Source organism: Vulpes vulpes, chromosome 1, assembly GCF_048418805.1.
Source record: "Vulpes vulpes isolate BD-2025 chromosome 1, VulVul3, whole genome shotgun sequence".
NCBI lineage: Eukaryota > Metazoa > Chordata > Mammalia > Carnivora > Canidae > Vulpes > Vulpes vulpes.
In genome coordinates, this window is record NC_132780.1 from 103,152,299 (window position 1) to 103,170,737 (window position 18,439).

At 42.7% G+C, this 18,439-nt stretch overlaps 1 protein-coding gene across 1 annotated transcript in view; it reads right to left on the reverse strand.

The window, feature by feature from the left end:
* DCBLD2 (discoidin, CUB and LCCL domain containing 2) overlaps positions 1-2,518 on the reverse strand; it is an 86,529-nt gene extending 84,011 nt beyond the window's left edge. The window contains exon 1 of the mRNA XM_072721316.1: positions 2,117-2,518. Within this exon, the coding sequence (XP_072577417.1) occupies positions 2,117-2,348 (232 nt within the window). The 5' untranslated portion in view covers positions 2,349-2,518. The remainder of the gene's footprint in view (positions 1-2,116) is intronic.
* Positions 2,519-18,439: the final 15,921 nt, after the last annotated feature.

Here is an 18,439-nt window from a genome sequence, read left to right on the forward strand (position 1 = left end):
AGTCTGCATCAGGGTCTTTTGGGTAAAAAACAGAATTTTTAAAAATTAGAAAATAGAAATTTCACACAATTCCTGCGTGTCCAGTGATATCCACCTAACTGGTTCTTATTTATCAACTTAAACTCAAAATTAATAACAATAATCACAACTATATTATGCTTTTCCATTTGCAACACTCCTATGCATTATCATTTCACTTTTGTTAGGCTACAAAATAGGTACGTATTCTCATATCACTGATAGACAAAGAAATGAAATGACTTCACAAAATTTACCCAATCAACTCAGAAGAACTAGAAATCAGAGGTCTTTTAAATTACCACCATGATTTCTATTTGTGTTAATCTACACAATTTATATAAGACATCATTGTGAAAGAGGACCATGCATTCGTTAAAATGCTGTGCTACAAACTGAAATTACACCTGGAAAGAAAATAAGGTAATAATATTTGCATGTTAATTAGGCCAAGTTCAGGAAACTCTGAAAATTGAGACAACTGCCTCATGTGGGGAGACATATAACTGCTTCTATACTGTTTAAAGATTTTTTAAAAAACATTATAGAAACACTCTCACCCTAGAAATAAGCAAAACTGAATATTCTGCTTATGTAGCTACATTCCTTTCTGTATCAAGGAATAGATTATTCTGTTTATGTAGTTACATTCCTTTCTGTACTTTATATTTTTTGTGTCTCAGTTCCTTTCTGTTTGAAATGGGATAAGGCGATTTATCTCAGGTGGGTATGGTAAGGATTAAGTGTCTTAATACAGAGAATCCACTTAGCATTGCGCCCGCCTGCCACAAAGTTAAGTCCCAATTAGCGCTGGTCGTATATAAGCCTTCCTGGTCCCCCCCCCCCCCCCCCAGAAGGAAAGGATAGGCATACACTTGAAAACTTCAGTTGGGGGTAAGGATTCAACATTTTAATTTAGTAAATGCTGTTGTTTAAGAATTTATTTAAGAAGACGATCTAACTAAAAACCCGAATGCTAAGCCTCTACATTTTAAGTTACACATGTAGGAATGTGCCTACAACAAAAAGAAGTCAGTTTACAAAATATATTTCTCTTTATTGTTAGATTATACTTCCACATGCCTGTCAGAGTTTCAGCATCTTCATAATGACAGGCTTATGGCCATGATTCCACACTTTACTGAAAACCATTCGAGAGCAACATTTAAGCTGGACTTAAACATGGAGATCAACTTAAAAATCTTCCCAGCAATAAGTAACAAACCAAGCCATATCCTTCTCACTGCAGTAAAAACGGAAATGCAATGGAAAAATGTGTCCAATAACTGATGCCAAACTGATTAAAAAATTGCGGTTCGCTGCCTGAAAATAGTACTAAAGGGCGGGGGGGGGGGGGGGGGGAGAGGGGGAGGAATGGGCCCTGCATTCTCTTTCCATTATGATCATTATTCAATAAGTTTTGCTCAATTCTGAAATAGGTATTTCAAGGTCTGTAGGGGAAAGAAAGTTTTGTCACTTTCTGAAAGGGCTCATTACCCTTGCAACTCGGAGTGCTCCATCTGGGAGCACAGCTCGTAGGCGGGGCACCCAGGCCACCCGGGCCACCCAGCCCACCAGGGGTCACAGTAAGGGACCTTGAACCGCACGGCCCGAACCCAAGGCTCAAAGCTACCCACAGTCAGGGCCATTCGCGTGTGAACCTGAGCATTTCCACGAAAGAGAAGTGTGGCCAGTTGCCTTCAATTAGTCTAAGACGCTCTTTAATTATCTTGCCCTCCTGGTCTCTCCATCATTTTAGCCTAACTTTCGGGAATCACGCCTCCAAAACTTCTCTTTTTCCTCCCAAAGGTTCTCCCCAGAAGAATCCACTACAAGAGGGAGGCCTTCCTAGCCGGGTCTCGCTTCTCTCTTTTCAGGAAAGCCAGAGGCTTTGTCAAAAAGTAAAGGCGCGCCGGGGGGGGGAGGGGGGGGGCGCACAGGCAGAGCCCACCTTTGCAGCTGAAGCCCGGAGGGGAGGGTCCGGCCGGGTGCCGCCCGGTCCCGCGAGGTCCCGCCGGGTCCCAGGCACCGCCCCCCCCCGTGCATCTGCACCTTCGGCTCACGTCCCGGGGCCCCGCACCCCCCGGGCACCGCTCACCTTGCTGGGCTCCGGCGTCCTCGAGGAGCAGGACCAGGATAAGGAGCAGCAGGAGGGACAGAGGCATGGGGGAGGAGGGGGAGGAGGGGGAGGAGGAGCAGCCGCCGCCGCGGGGAGGGAGAGGGCGGGAGAGGGGGAGCGCGGCCCGGGCGGGGGCGGGGGCGGCGGCCGCGGCCCGCAGTCGCGGAGCCGGAGGGCCGAGCCCGGCTCTCAGCGGCGCCCCGCTCCCCATCGCCGCGGCCGGCGGTCCGCCTGCATAGTGCGGCGCCCGGGGCGAGGCGGCGGCGGCGGCGGCGGGAGAGCGAGCGGCGGCCGCGCTGAGCCCCGCGCCGGGACCCCGTCCGCCCTGCGCGCCGCTCTCGCCGCTCTCGCCGCTCTCGCCGCTCTCGCCGCTCTCGCCGCTCTCGCCGCTCTCGCCGCCCGCTCAGGTCTGCCCTCGCTCCCCCTGCCCCGAGACCCCAGAGCGGGGCGCGGCGGGAGAGCGAAGGGAGCGGGGCGCTGGAGCCGCGGCGGGCGGCTGCGCGGGAGCCGGGCACGCGCCTCCCGCCCCGCGGTCCTCCGCCGGCCCCGCTCGCGGCACACGCCCGGGCTCCGAGGGGCTGGCTCGCAGGCGGCCGCCCGCTCCCTCGCGCTCCCTCTGGCGCGCGCTGGCCACGCCCCCGGCCCGCCACGGCCAATCGGCGGTCGGCTCCGGTGCGTCTGCCCCCGCGCCCTCCAATCGGCGCGCTCCGTCCGCGGGCGGCCCGTTAGCTCCCGGCCCTCTCCCGGAGCTGGGCCGCCCCCCGTCGCTCGGCTCCAATCGCCTGCAGCCCCACGGAGGCGTCGCCCCGCCCCGCCCGGGCCCCGCCCCCGGCCCCGCCCCCGGCCCCGGCCCCGGCCCGGCCCGCGCGCCTCTCATTGTTGGGCCCGCGGCCCGAGCCGCTCCGGCCGCCGTGGCCGCCCGCCCTGGCCGGGCCTTCCGGGGCTGCCCCGCCCGCCTCGCTCCGCCCGCCTCGCTCCTCCCCGCCGCGCATCAGGCCACCGCAAGGGGTGGGCGCCCAGGCTCCTGGAGGCTCGGCGCTGGGGCCTGCGCCTGAGAAACCTTTTACAGAAAATAAAAAGCAGAGCGTGTGTGGGGGGGCGGGTGTTTTTAAATGAAAACTACAGCTGATTGTTGCAGCAACTCCGAGTTAAAATTTTAAAAAAATACAGTGTTCAATTAAAAAAAAACATGTATTTCTTTTTTCCTATGCCTTCTACTATTTTACTCTACTGGGAGCAGGACAAAAAAACCAAAACCACATATAACAAGATCCATGCCCCCAAAGCAGTTTAAACCTAACATCCCAGCAGCATTCGTTCAGCCATTCTACCAAGGGGTGTTGAGCACCTGCTATGTGCTTGCAAACCCTGTGCTGACACTTGTGGGATTAACGGCCCTAATACAGAAATCTTCCAGGATCTAGTGTTGGAAAGTCAGGATGCAACAAATGCTCATGAGAGATGGAAACTGTGAGTAAATACAGGGACAAGGACAACTGGTTTGGTGGGGGAGGGAAATCCACAGGACGAGGCAGCGATTGGTTTTATTTATTTATTATTTTTTTTAATTTTTATTAATTTATGATAGTCACAGAGAGAGAGAGAGAGGCAGAGACACAGGCAGAGGGAGAAGCAGGCCCCACCCAGAGAGCCCAAAGTGGGACTCGATCCCGGGACCCCAAGATCAACGATTGGTTTTAGGAGAAAGGTGCCATCCAAAATGTTTTTAACATGGGCCCCTAAGAAGAGGATGGTGTCATCCACAAATACAGAAAACTGGAAAGGTGGATTGGGTTGTGCAGGCAAGTGAAGTAATTTTGGACGTACTGAATTTGAGAGGCTCACTCAACTGCTAGTATTTGAAACAGGTGGACATTTTGGTCCAAAGTTTAGGTTGAGGAGTACCTTGAAGTCATGGGGGAGATAAATAAAGGGATGTGATATGCAAAACCATGGAAGGGACTAGTATCTTCAAATGAAAAGCTAAGAATGGGAAAGGACTCTGGAGGTCATTCTGTTCAACTCCACTATAAAGCCCTCATGCATTCAACTCTTCTACCAAGTTTATCCAATAAGCAATTTTGGAATGTCTGTTGGACCCTACTGTGGTATGGGACTCACGTAGGCAGTGGATATAAATCTCAGTAGAAGGAGCCTACATTTTCTGGAGGAGGTGAACAAAATCATTGCTGTCAGCATCATTTTGGAAGTTAGACTCCTGCCACGATACCACAGTGGAAGGAGGTCAAGAAACCCTTTATGGTGACTATGAAACTCCAGCTGAGCCTTAACTAAAAAGACAAAGTGAGGAAGGTGTTCTGAAGCTCTAGGCAGGCACCACAGTCTATCGTTGAGGGAATGGAATGGGGTCAACTGCTGATTTGACAGGAGGAACTGAAAACTAGTCTGGAAAAGTTAGTAGGGGCAAGATCTAAGACAGGCCAAGGAATTGGAATTTTATTTTGAGAACGCTGTGAAAGAGCAAAAGGGTTCTAAGAAAGAGTGACATTATCAAATTTTTATTTTAAAAAACTCAACGAGGCAGGAATAGATTGGAGTGAGAAGCCAGGAAGAGCTCATCTGACTAGTCCAGTGATTTGTATAGTCAAAGGCAGTGACAGTGAATCTGAACTGCAGTGGCAGTGGGCTTGGACAAGGGACACTGACATGAAGGATATTCATGAATGTAGAGACCGATGAGATGTGGGGAGTAAGGAAGAGTCAAGGAAGATGCTCAGGTTTCTAGGTAGAAAACATTGCCTTTCACACAGCAAGGGAATATGATAAGGGGAACTGGTTGGTTCCCCTTAAGGAGAAGGAGAAGATAAGATCATGGGCTCAGTATTGGACACATGAAACAGGATGTGCTAATGTGGCCAAGCAGTCAGTCACATACTAAGACTTGCAGCAATAGTCTCGCTGAGACAAGACATCTTGTTTGTTGGACAGTCTCTTTCCAAGGGCACTGAATGATGGATGACCTTGCCACAGAAGTGGGGGCAGAGCAAGGTATTGTGAATCTCAGGCTGGCATTCTGTTGGAACTGCATCAGAGGCAGAGGATTCACCTGTGAACTCTCAGCGTTCTAGAAGCCTTGTTGAAACGGGCAAAACCTGGGCTATCGTCCCCTCAACTCCTCTTTGCTAACACAGCATGGAAAGATGCCAACTCTACACAACTAAAGAAAGAGGTAAGAGTACTTACATGTTTTTCATCCCTGTTTTACTGACTGGTATTTTAAAGGGTTACTGAAAGTGGAGAATAGAGTAGTGAAGAGGTTCTGAATGAGGTCGGTGGCAGGAAAGGGATGAAGGAGGAAGGGACAAATTGGGATTATATTTAAAGAGGTGAAATAAAAAGTTCTTGGTGACTGATACTCTATGACAATTTCCATATTTCTGTGCTTCGGCTTCCTGGGTTTTGCTTTGGCACTGTAGCATATGGAACTCTGGCTAGAGAATACTTCTGGAGGCCCTACTGCTATATACATATAGGGGAATTATAGGTATAACACGGGTGTGAGAGATGGTTGTGCTATTTCTGTCCTGATTCTCTCTCCACTTCTGAGCATTGTCACTCTACTGAGTTGCAAAAACAATGGCAAGATTGCTCCGTGATGACAAAATCTCCTCGTGGGACCACACGCCAATGTCATATAACAGGCATTCACTTCTAGGACAATGCCTGGAGAGAGTGGAATTAGAGTTTACAGTACCTTTCTCACCCACTTGCATGCTGCTTTAGTCAACGTGGTCATCTTCCTTACCTCTGGGACTTGGGTATGTTTGGGGGTTAACATCTGCTGAAGCCATAGGAACCCTACTTGTCCAGGATCATTTTACCCACATGTCTCAGATGGCTGAGCTAGGTAGGATCTGGGGATTCTAATCAGGACCCAAAGTGGATAGGAATGGAGGAGGCCATCATGATAACAGAGGTTCCCAGAAGCTCGACTGCTTCCACAAGGCAAGCCCAGGTTCCAGCTCTTTCCTACTGAGTTTCAAACAGTTTTAGAGCTTCCCTTGGGGACAAGCCAAACAGAGAAAACACAAACTGAACAGGGTCTTCATTGCACACCCATTTACTGACATGTGCTAGGACTTGTGGCAGCCATGGTCATCTCCATTCATCGGTAAATGAACTGATGTGTTGGATGAAGGCTCTGGGGAAGACTAGAGCTTCAGGAAAAGAACATATGGTATAGTTATATATGAAACACCAGGAAGTTAAAACACGTATTGTTTGGATATATTTATGTTTGTTTGCTCCATGTTAAGGAATTAAAAAAACAAACAGATTGGGTCTTAACTGAAATTTTAATTCACGAGAACTTGTTCTCCTTTTTGTCTTCTCTCTCTTGTCTTCCCCTTTTTCCTTCCTTCCTTTCTTCCTTCCTTCCTTCCTTCCTTCCTTCCATCCATCCATCAATAGTGAGGGTAGAAATACAGAAAATGCAATTGCTCTATAGAGTAAATGAAAATATGGAAAGAACGGTTATAGCCTGCTATTTCTTCTTCCAAATGAATCCCAGCTCTGCCAGTGCTAAGGAAATGAGAATGGAAGGAAAGAACCCAGGGGCTGGTGCCTTTGCTTCTGTTCGTACAGAAACATCTGTGTTTTAATGGTGTGATACAGTAAGAATCATTGGCACCATCATTGCTATTAAATGTCTGTTAGGCATTAATAAAGCAGAAGAGATTCATTTAATATGGCATTTATACTGGAAACCTTGGGATGATGGTATGTAATGAATCACTGGTGGGCTTTATCAGTGAGTGTGTATTTTTGGCAGGATACCAGAAAGAGGGAACAAACGAGAATTTACTTTTGTGATCTTCCAATGGGATAGGAGAGGGAGAAGAATGTGGCAGTTCTGGGGAAATATTTTAAACTTCAAAGACCAGAGCCCTCAGATCTGGTTATTGTTCTCACAGGAGCATTTTCTTTGTCCTGTTGACTGTTTGGACAAATGTTTGCAACCAAGATTGTTGCTAAAAGTCTGAATTCTGCTGAGGAGACATTCTTCCTTTTTGTCAACAGAAGTGGTTTGGATACATTTTTTTTCTTCATCTTGTAGCTTCTTTCAGTTACTCCTTTCATTCAAAACTAACTCTCAGGTTTATTATTCATATTTTCTTAGCATTTATAAACTATTTAGGTAGCACAGCAAATTTAAGACCAAAGTGTTAGAAACTTAATTTTTAATTTGTTTTAGGAGATATTTAATTTCTGCTAGTGGATAATGGTTAAATACTTTTTTCTTGGCATATTTCAGCAACACGCCAGTCCTTGATCATATGCGGTTTGCCTTTTTCTCCACTACAGCCATCTCCCTCTTTCTCTTTCTACTCCTCACCCCCACCAACACCCCTTTGGTTTTTCTAGTAACATAAAAACTCATTGTCTTGTGGATCAGAACAAGAAGGCTTCAGGCTGGTATTTTATCTCTGAGGAAGGCTGCCAAAGAGTTTAGTAAATCATGTGAAAACTGTCCTCTATAACCTCATACCTAGAAATGAAATAATTTTTCGTGAATGATAAGAGAGAACTAAAAAAATGAAGAGGGAACATACCAGAGTATCTAAGATAATAAGATTTAGGTGTGCAGTAACTGCGTGCCTCCCCTGCTATACGCCTGTATTCTTTCCTGTGGGACCTTTGCTGGCAACACAGTTGAAAATTAAATACACAGAGCTGAAATGCTGTTTGGCTTCTGAAAAATTGAGTTGTTTCATGAGATCATGGAAACAGCTCTGGACCAGACTCTTGTATCCAACTTCCATTTAAAAGCACTCTATGGCCTCCAGCAATGCTCCTAACCACTCTAGGCCTCTATTGCCTTATTTATGGACCTTATGATAGGTTCAAAGTTTGACAAGTTTTCCAAATTCTCATTTTCCATCACTTGCTTTTATCTCACCGCCAAATTCTAGGTTCTGGATTCCACAACAGCTACCTAATGTAGGAAGGAGAGGAAACAGCAGCTGATGACTGCACAATTCTCCTCTAGGAGAACATTGTCTGTGCTGACCCAGAGAGCAAGGGTGCACTTAGTTTGGAAAATAACCCTCATGTCCCCTAACCCTGGCCCAGCGATGCCTTCATGAACTGGGGCTAGATGAAGAGCCCTAGGGCTGTTCAGTGAAAGAAGCAAATAGGACCTTGGAGTGGGGAGGGTAACCTTGTCAGGGAGGAGATGAGGGAGATCAGAGGACCTAAAGCAGGCCATGATGTGGTCGGAAGCTGGAGCTCAGGAGAAGTGAAAAAACAGTGAAAATTTCCCAGTGGTTAGAATGTAAAAATGCTTTGAAAGATAGAGATATCTAATAAAAAAAATGCTTTAGTTGTTTGCTGTATGTGCTATATTGTAACACCCCACCCCACCCCTTACCTAGGCTTTTCCCCAAACTCTCCCTTCAATTTACCACAGTTTAAGCCTTGACTGGATGAAACTCTGGGAAGGAGGGTCTTACGAGTAAAGGGAGAACAGTCAGGTTGATGTCCAACTCATTGATTCTTCATGGAAAAGGGCAGTGCCCTCAGGAAGTGAAATGAAAGCAGAGAGAAAAAGATCAGAAGTAGCAGGAGATTCCTAGAACCAGCGGGTTTTGAGAAGCTTAAACCTCTGCGCTGCCTGCCGTCCTTTTGGCAAGAGGCTTTCATCCCTAGGTAAGTTGGGATATTTGAACAATTTTGTGGTTTTGCTGTTTGCTTTTAAGTTTTTATTTAAATTCCAGTTAGTTAACATGCAATGCAATATTGGTTTCAGGTGCAGGATTGAGTGATTCAATGCTTGCATACATCACCTGGTGCCCATCACAGCAAGTGCCTCTTTAATCCACATCACCTATTTCACCCAACCGCCCCACACACTCTCTTGAACAATTTTGTTTAAATATAAAAGGATGAGTTGACTGTAGCAAGCTAGAGGATTTGAAATCATCCAGACAGCTGACATTTATTACAGTAGGACAAGCAAATAATAGTACAATAATTCTCCTTTTTATTTTCTAAGAACCAAGAGAATAGAAATAGAAACTGGGATTTTTCTTTATGTAGGCAACTCTTCCTTTGAATCCTTTAATTAAATTTTAATTTAGATGCTTTAAATTTAATAAGTTGATAAAATAGGAACGAATGTTTTAAATAAGAGCAAGGCTTTGGAAATGCAGTTTTTAAAAGGAATACCTAAGATTTTTGAAACAAAGAAGGATAGCATCTTCTTTATATCACATTCATAGACTAGCTGTTGGCCTGCTTTTTAACACAGTAAGATATAAATGGGATGCATAATATATTCTACATTTTTATTTAAACAGATCTTTTTACTTGGGAATTTCTTTTTTTTTTTAAGATTTTATTTATTCATGAGACACACAGAGAGAGGCAGAGAGATAGGCATAGGAAGAGGGAGAAGCAGGGTCTAGGCAGGGAGCCTGATGTGGGACTCGATCCCAGGACTCCAGCATCACGCCCTGGGCTAAAGGCAGATAACGCTTAACCGCTGAGCCACCCAGGTGTCCCTATTTGGGAATTTCTATTAACCATGATTTTAAAATGGCAGATTGTGGACTAAAAGGAAATATTAATATGTTGTTCAGATTAACCTTACCTTCCAGGAGCTTCTGCATTGATAATCAGGCTTTAATGCCAATATAAGTAATACTTTACATTTGACTGGAAGGTACAACCATTTGTTCATAGTTAACATAGTGCATGAGTAAAAATGTCAGAGATTTTTTAAAGGATTCGTTGCAGACCAAGGTAACTCCTGGGAGGGAAATAAAAGAGAATACACTTTCCCTGCCTTAGCTAATTAAAAAAAAAAAAATCTTGAAGGACTGTAGAGGCCTAGTGCTCATAGAATTTTGAATAAAGAAGACTATCTTCTCACCACCTATCTGGCCTTATTTACCAGTTATCCCTTTAAATCAATGCTTGGTTCCCACTTGTAAATCTGAAGGAGGTGCTTTCATTTCTGGTGCATGTAATCAGTATATTTGATGCTACTCACTTGACTATAAGAGATGATGAGAGCAGGCCTTGGTAAAAGACATAAATTATTGAATCACAAACAGTCACGTAGTAACAAAATTCATGGATTTCCTATTTACTTAGCACTCATTCGGAAGACCCTCAGGTAGTAACAGCTCCATTTAATGAGACAATTTAACTATTTGTTTAGCTGTTTGATTTGAAACAGTAAAAGTGGTTTTATTCCCCAAATTTCCTATTTACTTAGTACTCATTTGGAAGACCCTCAGATAGTAAGAGGTCCATTTAATGAGACAATTTAACTATTTGTTTAGCTGTTTGATTTGAAACAGTGAAAGTGGTTTTATTCCCCCAAAACCAATGACCAGACATAAGGTAACTCAGAATTCACTTTAGTCTTTCTCTCATTTGCTATTATTCTCATATTGATAAATAACTAATATTGAGAAAGTACTTCATTATCACAACTGAAATATATCCACTCACCGTAGATGCCCTTAGAAAGCCACATATGCATGGGATTAACCAAATCACCTACAAAATAATGTCCCCACCAGAAAGCCATGCTGAATCAGCACTCAGGGTTTTATTTTAATAATAACAGCAACAGTGCGTACAATTAAACTGAGATTCTCTCCAAACTCAGTCATTCATGCATACTTATTATGGCAACCATCCATTTAAAGAAATTATAGTTAGACATGGCCCAGAATGAATTTTTAAACACCATCTGTGCCCTAATGGAAAACAAGATGAAACAAATGAGCCATGTTTGTAGATAGGTTAAAATATTACACTCGAATCCCATCTGTAATCACATATTCTCTTCTGAAAGTTACTTCCCAACATTTACGTCTATATATTTGGCATCTAGAGGATTTATTTTCTTTACTCATTTCTTCCTGGCCCTGGAACCATTTTCATAAGTGTGTATGTTACTCTATTCCATCATGTGAAATAACCCTCACCTTTATTTTCCCAAAAAATGAGTACAAGAGGTAGTTAACACTAATGAAAAGTAAAATGAATAGTCTCTAAATATTTTTCTTTAAAAGTTGCTCCGGTGAACTTGATGTAGCTAATAAATGATAAGAAAACTGTGGAAGAGAAGACAATATGAAGACTGTATTTAGGAGAAGAGAATCTGAATTGGAGAATGTAAAACATTCTTTAAAAAAATGCAAAGAAGCTCTGAATTCTACACCCTACTCAAAGAATGTTAATTTTTCCCTATCGGGTTTCCAAATTGATTTAAAAACAAGTTGCATAAAAATTATGACGCGATTTTATGGACCATGGGATAAAAGGAGCTACTCTGCTGGGATGGTGAACACCAACCGAGTCACCTGACGGGGCTCTCTGACTTTTTGGAAATCTGTGGTTTCCTTTCAATAATGGTAGGAAAAGTGTTGAGAACCACTGGGTTAGGACATTTAATTCTGACAGCGAGGCTGTGTGAGTTCATTAGGGTCTTTGGCTTTTTCAGATTTACATTTAAAAATCCTCTGTGTCTATTTCTGCCAAACTTGTGCCCATCCTAAGCTGTATATCTTCCATATTCCTTCTCCTCTGCTGCAAGACTCTAAATGAAACACTCTGAACCATTAGTGGAATGCGGTTGACCCAGTGCCCTCTCTGTCACAATGTTGATTCACAGCCACAAGGAGCGATGGGCAGCAAGCCCAGATGCAGACAGTGTCTAAATCGCAGCAACAGGTCAAATGTGGTGCTTGCTTAATGGGCCCCTCTGTCCTGAGCAAGCAGGTCACCTGTCACAGTGGGTACAATTTCTCATGGTAGGAATTAGTTGTACACAATTTCCTGTCACCAGGATCCTCGGAAGGCTGTGACCAGGATGAGGTACTCTTCTGTAGCAACTGAAGAGTCCTGCACTCTAATGCTGGCCACCTCCGTGCTCAGGGACTGTGGCCAGAAGACAAAGGGCAGGGGATTCAGGTTTAGTGAGCCCCTACCTCTGCTTGGCATCTTACACAGATGATATTATTGATGTCTTGTGGCATTTCCGTGAAGTATGATTATTAACACATGGGCACACTGATTCAGTGATTAGGCTGGGACTCAGCTGGGTTGAGACTCCAGGCCTGTCTAATGTGAGTGCTTGTGTGTTTTCCACTTGACCACACTGCCTCCATAGTTATTCTGGGAATTTTGCTTATATCACTCAGTGACCTAAATTCTTTCCAAAGCCTTCTACCGGCAGGCAACAAAACGCCGAATAAAAGCACGCTATTTTTTTGGTTACAAAATTGTTATTTGATACAAATGCCTATTTTGGAAACTGTTAGTAAGTGTCCATTTTATCTCCTGAGTTTTCTGAAACTTCGTCAAAAAATTCAAACCTTGAATATTTTGAGAGGTGCACAAGCTTAGATTCTGGAGTTGTTTGGTTGAATTTGGCGTTCAGAGAATGTACTGGCATAGCTCATCTTTGCATAATGTAGTCCCACAAAGGCTTGGAGAATCTGGGAGATTAATTTCCAGTTAAAAATGGTGAATTAGGGACCCCTGGGTGGCTCGGCTCAGGGCTTGATCCTGGAGTCCTGGGATCGAGTTCCACATTGGGTTTCCTGCAGGGAGCCTGCTTCTCCCTCTGCCTGTGTCTCTGTCTCTCTCTGTGTCTCTCATGAATAAATAAATAAAATCTTAAAAAAAAATGAATTGACCATGAACATTTATTCTTTCCTCCTACTCTGAAAATGATGTCAAAACATTAGAAGAATTAAGAAGGTATGTATCAATAAGGACAAAGGCTAGAGTTTTATAGATCCAGGGAACACCAGGCAGAGGACTAGAATTTAAAAACCAGAGCTGAAAATGGTGTTGAGTGGGTGAGTAGAGTGGGATGGGGGTGGGGGGTGCTGCATAAGTACACGTCTTCATACTGATCTCTAGTGTTCTTTCACAGACCAAAAGAACAGGCCACAGTGTCATCTAAAAATTAAGTGGAATGTTCTGAAACTTCACTAAGGTTCTGGAATATTCTACTATACCATTACTATCTATGCTGCTTAAATTTTGTCTTGGGCCTGCTGTGGGAGGCACTATGTATGGCAGGCTTGGTCAGTGGTTACTCTCATCCGATATTCCTGACATCTCATGGCCCTCTTTGCATTTCAACAGCTACTTACTAAGTGGGCAAGAGCATGCATTGACATGGGGCCAAGCTAACCTGGGAAGTGGCAAGCTAATTTCTACTGAGCCAGTTTGGCAACATGAAACTGTGAAATTTGCTAAAGAAACATACAGGAATTTTGCGACAAAATTAAAGGGGTCCCAATAGCATTTCTTTTCAACCACCAGTTAACCTTAGAATAACCCTTTAATATCATAACCCCAGAAGAGACAATTGCTATGTCAAAAGTCATGCTGGTATCTATCTCTACTTGCCCCTCCTTGCTTCCTCCTCCATGTTTTGTGCAGTTTGCTGTGTACAATTGCATGAAGCGCACCCACACTTCTCTACGGTGTGAGCAAATGGCATGCAATAAACTATGAAGAGTTAGCTGGAAATCATAAATATCTCTTTACACTTTTGGATTCTCTTAGTATATGCTTAAGGTTTTAGAGAATCTCTTCCAGGGGCTGGATTTTTTTTAAATCTTGTCATGAAGGAATCTGTAAACCACTCTTTAAGATCTAAGCTTACCTTAACTGTGAATCATCTTATACATGTGCTTATACTGAATTATTTGCTGCTTGACAATACATAGCACTACAGTAGGTTTATGATAAAGGTTTGATGAATGAATGTACAGATGAAAGGACTGACTCTTTTGGACTAAAAAATTCTCTTATTGTTTAGATTCTAGGTGTCACCCTTCTATTTCCAGGTTTTACCACTAGCTTCTGTCCTACGTCCCACTTTACAGGACAAAAATAAAAAATACTTCTATTTATTTAACTTTATATATTCAGGTTTCTGATATTTACAGCAAAGTGCGATTCTAACTGATACATGTGTATGGCATCAGGGAGTTAATGGTGCTGAAAGAAAATATAAAGCAGGTCCACACTGAATGTTTTTAAGAGGCATTTGTACTGAAAAAGACTTTGTTTTAATTGGTATAACAGTACTTTCATGAATGCTGAATACAGAGTTACATGAGCCTGCTATTCTCTAATTCCTAATCTGATTAAATATTAAGTCATTTCTAACATGTCTAAGATATTGTCCTAATACTATAGCAAGATATAAATATGAGTTAGGAATGGCTCTCTAATAGGCTCTAATAGAAGCTTCTATTATAGCCTATTAGAGATGACTGGATAAGCACAAATATTTATGATGCAAATTGCAGTCCACTGCATACCATGAAATAGATGTAGATGTAATGGAGAGAGACATTGCATTTTGCTGAAGGATCTGGAAAACTTCATAGAGAAGGACTTTATGAATGGATAGGATCTCATTAGGTTGAAAGGTTAGGACACTATCAAAGAAGAAAATGGTACAAAGTCATGAAGGTGGGTGTGATCTAAAGAGGTATTAGCTACTGTATAAACTATGCTAATTTTTTTCAGCTCCTGACAACTGTCAAAATATCATTTTAGATCATTGAGGTCCCTCATTTACATTTTAATTTAGCTACCTTCAGTACTCTTGCCAGGAAAAAAACATTATTTCTCCATTTAGCTTGAACAATGAAAGTAGGGACTTGAAGATATTACAATTTGAGGGTATTAATGTAAATGAATTCCTTATTTGTACCCGCTGTCTGTGAGAGAGCTTGGAATATACTCGTACATCTTTATTTTCCATGATGACTTGAAAGATGCCTATTTTAATGATATCAGGATTGTAATAAATGCAATCTCCTTGACTATCCTTGCCCACTGTATAATGTGTGATGCTCTTTAATTGCACTCTTTGTCAAGCAAAAGGAAATTATACAAAGGAAGTGGTACATCCTGTGAACAGATAAGAGCGTGCACTTTGCAAATTGTTGGGGAGTGCAGGAGAATCCCTAATGAATTTTTAACCATCACTTTATCTCCCTTATTTTTGAAATGCAGTCAATGACATACATTCTTTCTTGATGGCACAATGGAGAGATTACCCTTCTTCAAGGTTGCCAAATAATTAATACCATGGATTTTTTTTTTTTTTGCATATAACCTGAACAAATCATCTGAACAATTGAAGAGATTTGAAGGGTTTCAGCAAAGAAATTTAATTCATAAAGAGTGTATATATCCAAAATGAGGTCAATGTATGGACACGGAGAACAGGAATAAGGCTCCTTTTGAGAGTGCCACATATAGGCTGTGAACTGGTCAATTCTGGAGCGTGGCATTCACATCATAGTCTGTGCATTGGCTCTCTCTCATACAGGGCAGCCCAGGCCATTCTTTGAGTTGTCTTTTGTTTTGTTTCATTGTGGCTGCAAGGGTTTCCTTACCAAGTTTCCCCGTGTTTTTGGCCTTTCCTCCAGCTCTCACTTTTCCTGGAGCATTGGCAATGGGAATGACTGGCAGCTGTGTTATCCTGCACTGTCTTTGGCTGTGTCCTTGACTACCCACATGACCCTGAAAACTTGCATTCATGTACCCACACAGGTTCAGTGTGGACCTGCTTTATATTTTTTTTATATGTAAAATAATTATTATCATCATATGTAATTGAACAACAAAATAGCCTTGTCTGAAAGCACTGGATCAAACTGTCTTCCCAAGTCTTTCCAAGTCGTGATTCTACATATTACAATGAAATATTTTTAATATTTTAATGACAAGTCCAACTTGTCATGAACTACAAGTTTTTATATTATGCCTAAATAATGAACTTAACTTTAACTACTATAGCAATGATTTAAATACATGTGCTGTTAAAAAAGTTACAAACATGCTGTGAATTTTTTTTTTATCTGTAAGATGATATTAAAAAGGATTCCACAATTGCTTCATTCCTTAAGAACTAAGAAGCAAAATACTGAACACAATAAATAAATAAATATACAACCTGGAGCCCTAGAAAAGGATATAGAACACCGAATATAATAACCTTTGTCTTTGTCAGGTAATTAGTGGTGATGTTTCTACCTTACTTACCCTTTTTTTTTTTTTTTTTTGTTCCTTCCAGATGTCAAGGTCTTTCCCTGGTTATGACTTTGCCTTAAAGATAATTGCAGAAATGCCTGGGTGGCTCAGCGATTGAGTGTCTGCCTTTAGCTCAGGGCGTGATCCTGGGGTCCCGGGAACGAGTCCCACATTGGGCTCCTTGCAGGGAGCCTGCTTCTCCCTCTGCCTGTGTCTCTGCCCCTCCATCTCTGTGTCTCTTATGAATAAATAAATAAAATCTTTAAAAGAGAGAGAGAGAGAATTGCAGTTTGTGTCTTTTTATTCGAGAGGCTATATCATATATTGTCCAATCAGGGACACTTTGAGGTATATTATATACTCATCCTAGCTCAAGGATGATATTGAAAATGAGACTAGAATAACAGGTATAAACTGGACTGTGCTGGGCACCCTCCGGGGGGGGGGGGGGGCGGTGTGTGTGATCACCTTTCCTTCTCCTTCTCTAAACTGATAAGGAACAAGCTCACATCTGTAAGGGAGAAGCTATGTTTGGAATATTTACATGCAGTAAACAAGTAGCTACTGTCCTACTGTCCCCAAATACACCCTCGTTTCATGTCACTTTCTCCAGGACTCTCCAGACCTCCCTACCCCTTGGCATCCAAACTGCTAACCCTTGGCATGGCTGGAGGCCTCTACTCTGTCCCAGGCCTAAGGCTGGCATCTGTTGGGATAGGAGCTGTGCCATATCACCCTACCCCAGCCTTTTCTCTATCTATCGACAAAGTCCCTTTTTCTTTTACTTATTTTGTCATACTATCAGAGTCCAGTCCCAATATTGCAGATACCCAAACTTCAGTTTTTTGTTTCGTCCCTACAGAGAGGTGTGTTCCATTCAGCTTTGTAGATGTTAGTTATATACACATCATAAATGGTAGGATATTTTTTTCTCCCTCAAGGAGAAGAAGGTATTTGATTTTGTTATCAGCCTCATGGAACCACATTGATTATGGTTACTCTAAGTAAATGGCTTTGAAAGAAGAGCTCTGTCTCTCATTGTAATAACAGCATTATAGAAAGATTGTTTCTGCCTGTGAACTGCCTCCTCTGACTGGAATGTGTAGATGATGACCGGTCTCCACGAGTAAGATTAGAAAAACTAGAGAAGAATTTCACTGTGCATTATGAATAATAAAAAAGAAAGGGTAGAGAATGATTGTGTCTTTTGCTTCAAAACCATAAGCCAACTATTTCAGATTACTGGGTGAAATTAAGACATTTCAGAAAGCAGTAGAAAAAAATTTAAATTTTATGACTGGTGGAAAAAAAAAAACTCCCTTTTTTGAGAGCACCAAATAAGAAATCAGGATGAAGTTCCTCCTCCCCTATAGCACCTGTGAATTGAAGGGTGAACTCTGGATTTCAAGAGTCAGTATTTTCATGACTTCATATAAATGTGAGATCTGAAATATTTAAACTGCTAAGAGGTCTTTAATCGGAACTTCTTTGGGGAGTTAGTGGCTTTTTTGTCACGTCCAGAACTGAGATCGAGAAAGACATAAGGGGAGCATAAAAAGTCTAGGGATGTGATGGGGCTGCAGAAAGAGAGTATGACTTATAGTAAAATGAAATCTGGGTTCAAATCCAGCTGTGTCCCTTGCCAACTAAACTTTCTGTGCAGGGACTTCCTCATCTTAGAGCAAAGCAAATACAATTTAATGTAGCAATACAATTTAATGTAGATAAAATGACTAGCATGTCTACTCCACCATAAGTGCTTGATAGAGTCATACATTAAAATCTGGAGTAGCTGATGCAGAGTGTAAGAACTAAAGAGATGATTTTTTAAAAGATTTTATTTATTTATTCATGAGATGCAGAGAGAGAGAGAGAGAGGCAGAGACACAGGCAGAGGGAGAAACAGGCTCCATGCAGGGAGCCCGATGTGGGACTCGATCCCGGGTCTCCAGGATCACTCCATGGGCTGAAGGTGGTGCTAAACTGCTGAGCCACCCGGGCTGCCCTAAAGAGATAATTTTTTAAAAAAGAAGCTAAGAGAGAGAGGAAAGGAAGGATCAATGTGACCTGAAAACTAGATGGGAGTCCAAGGAATGTGTGGAGATTTGGAAGAAGAGCATAAAATGAAGGAAGGAGAAAGAATGAAGCTGGCATTCCTGGAGGAGTTGATTCCATATCAGGTTGACACCAAAGGTGATCCTGGTGTATACACAGTCCCCTTGCTTCTCTGGAGGTCAAAGGGAAAACAGT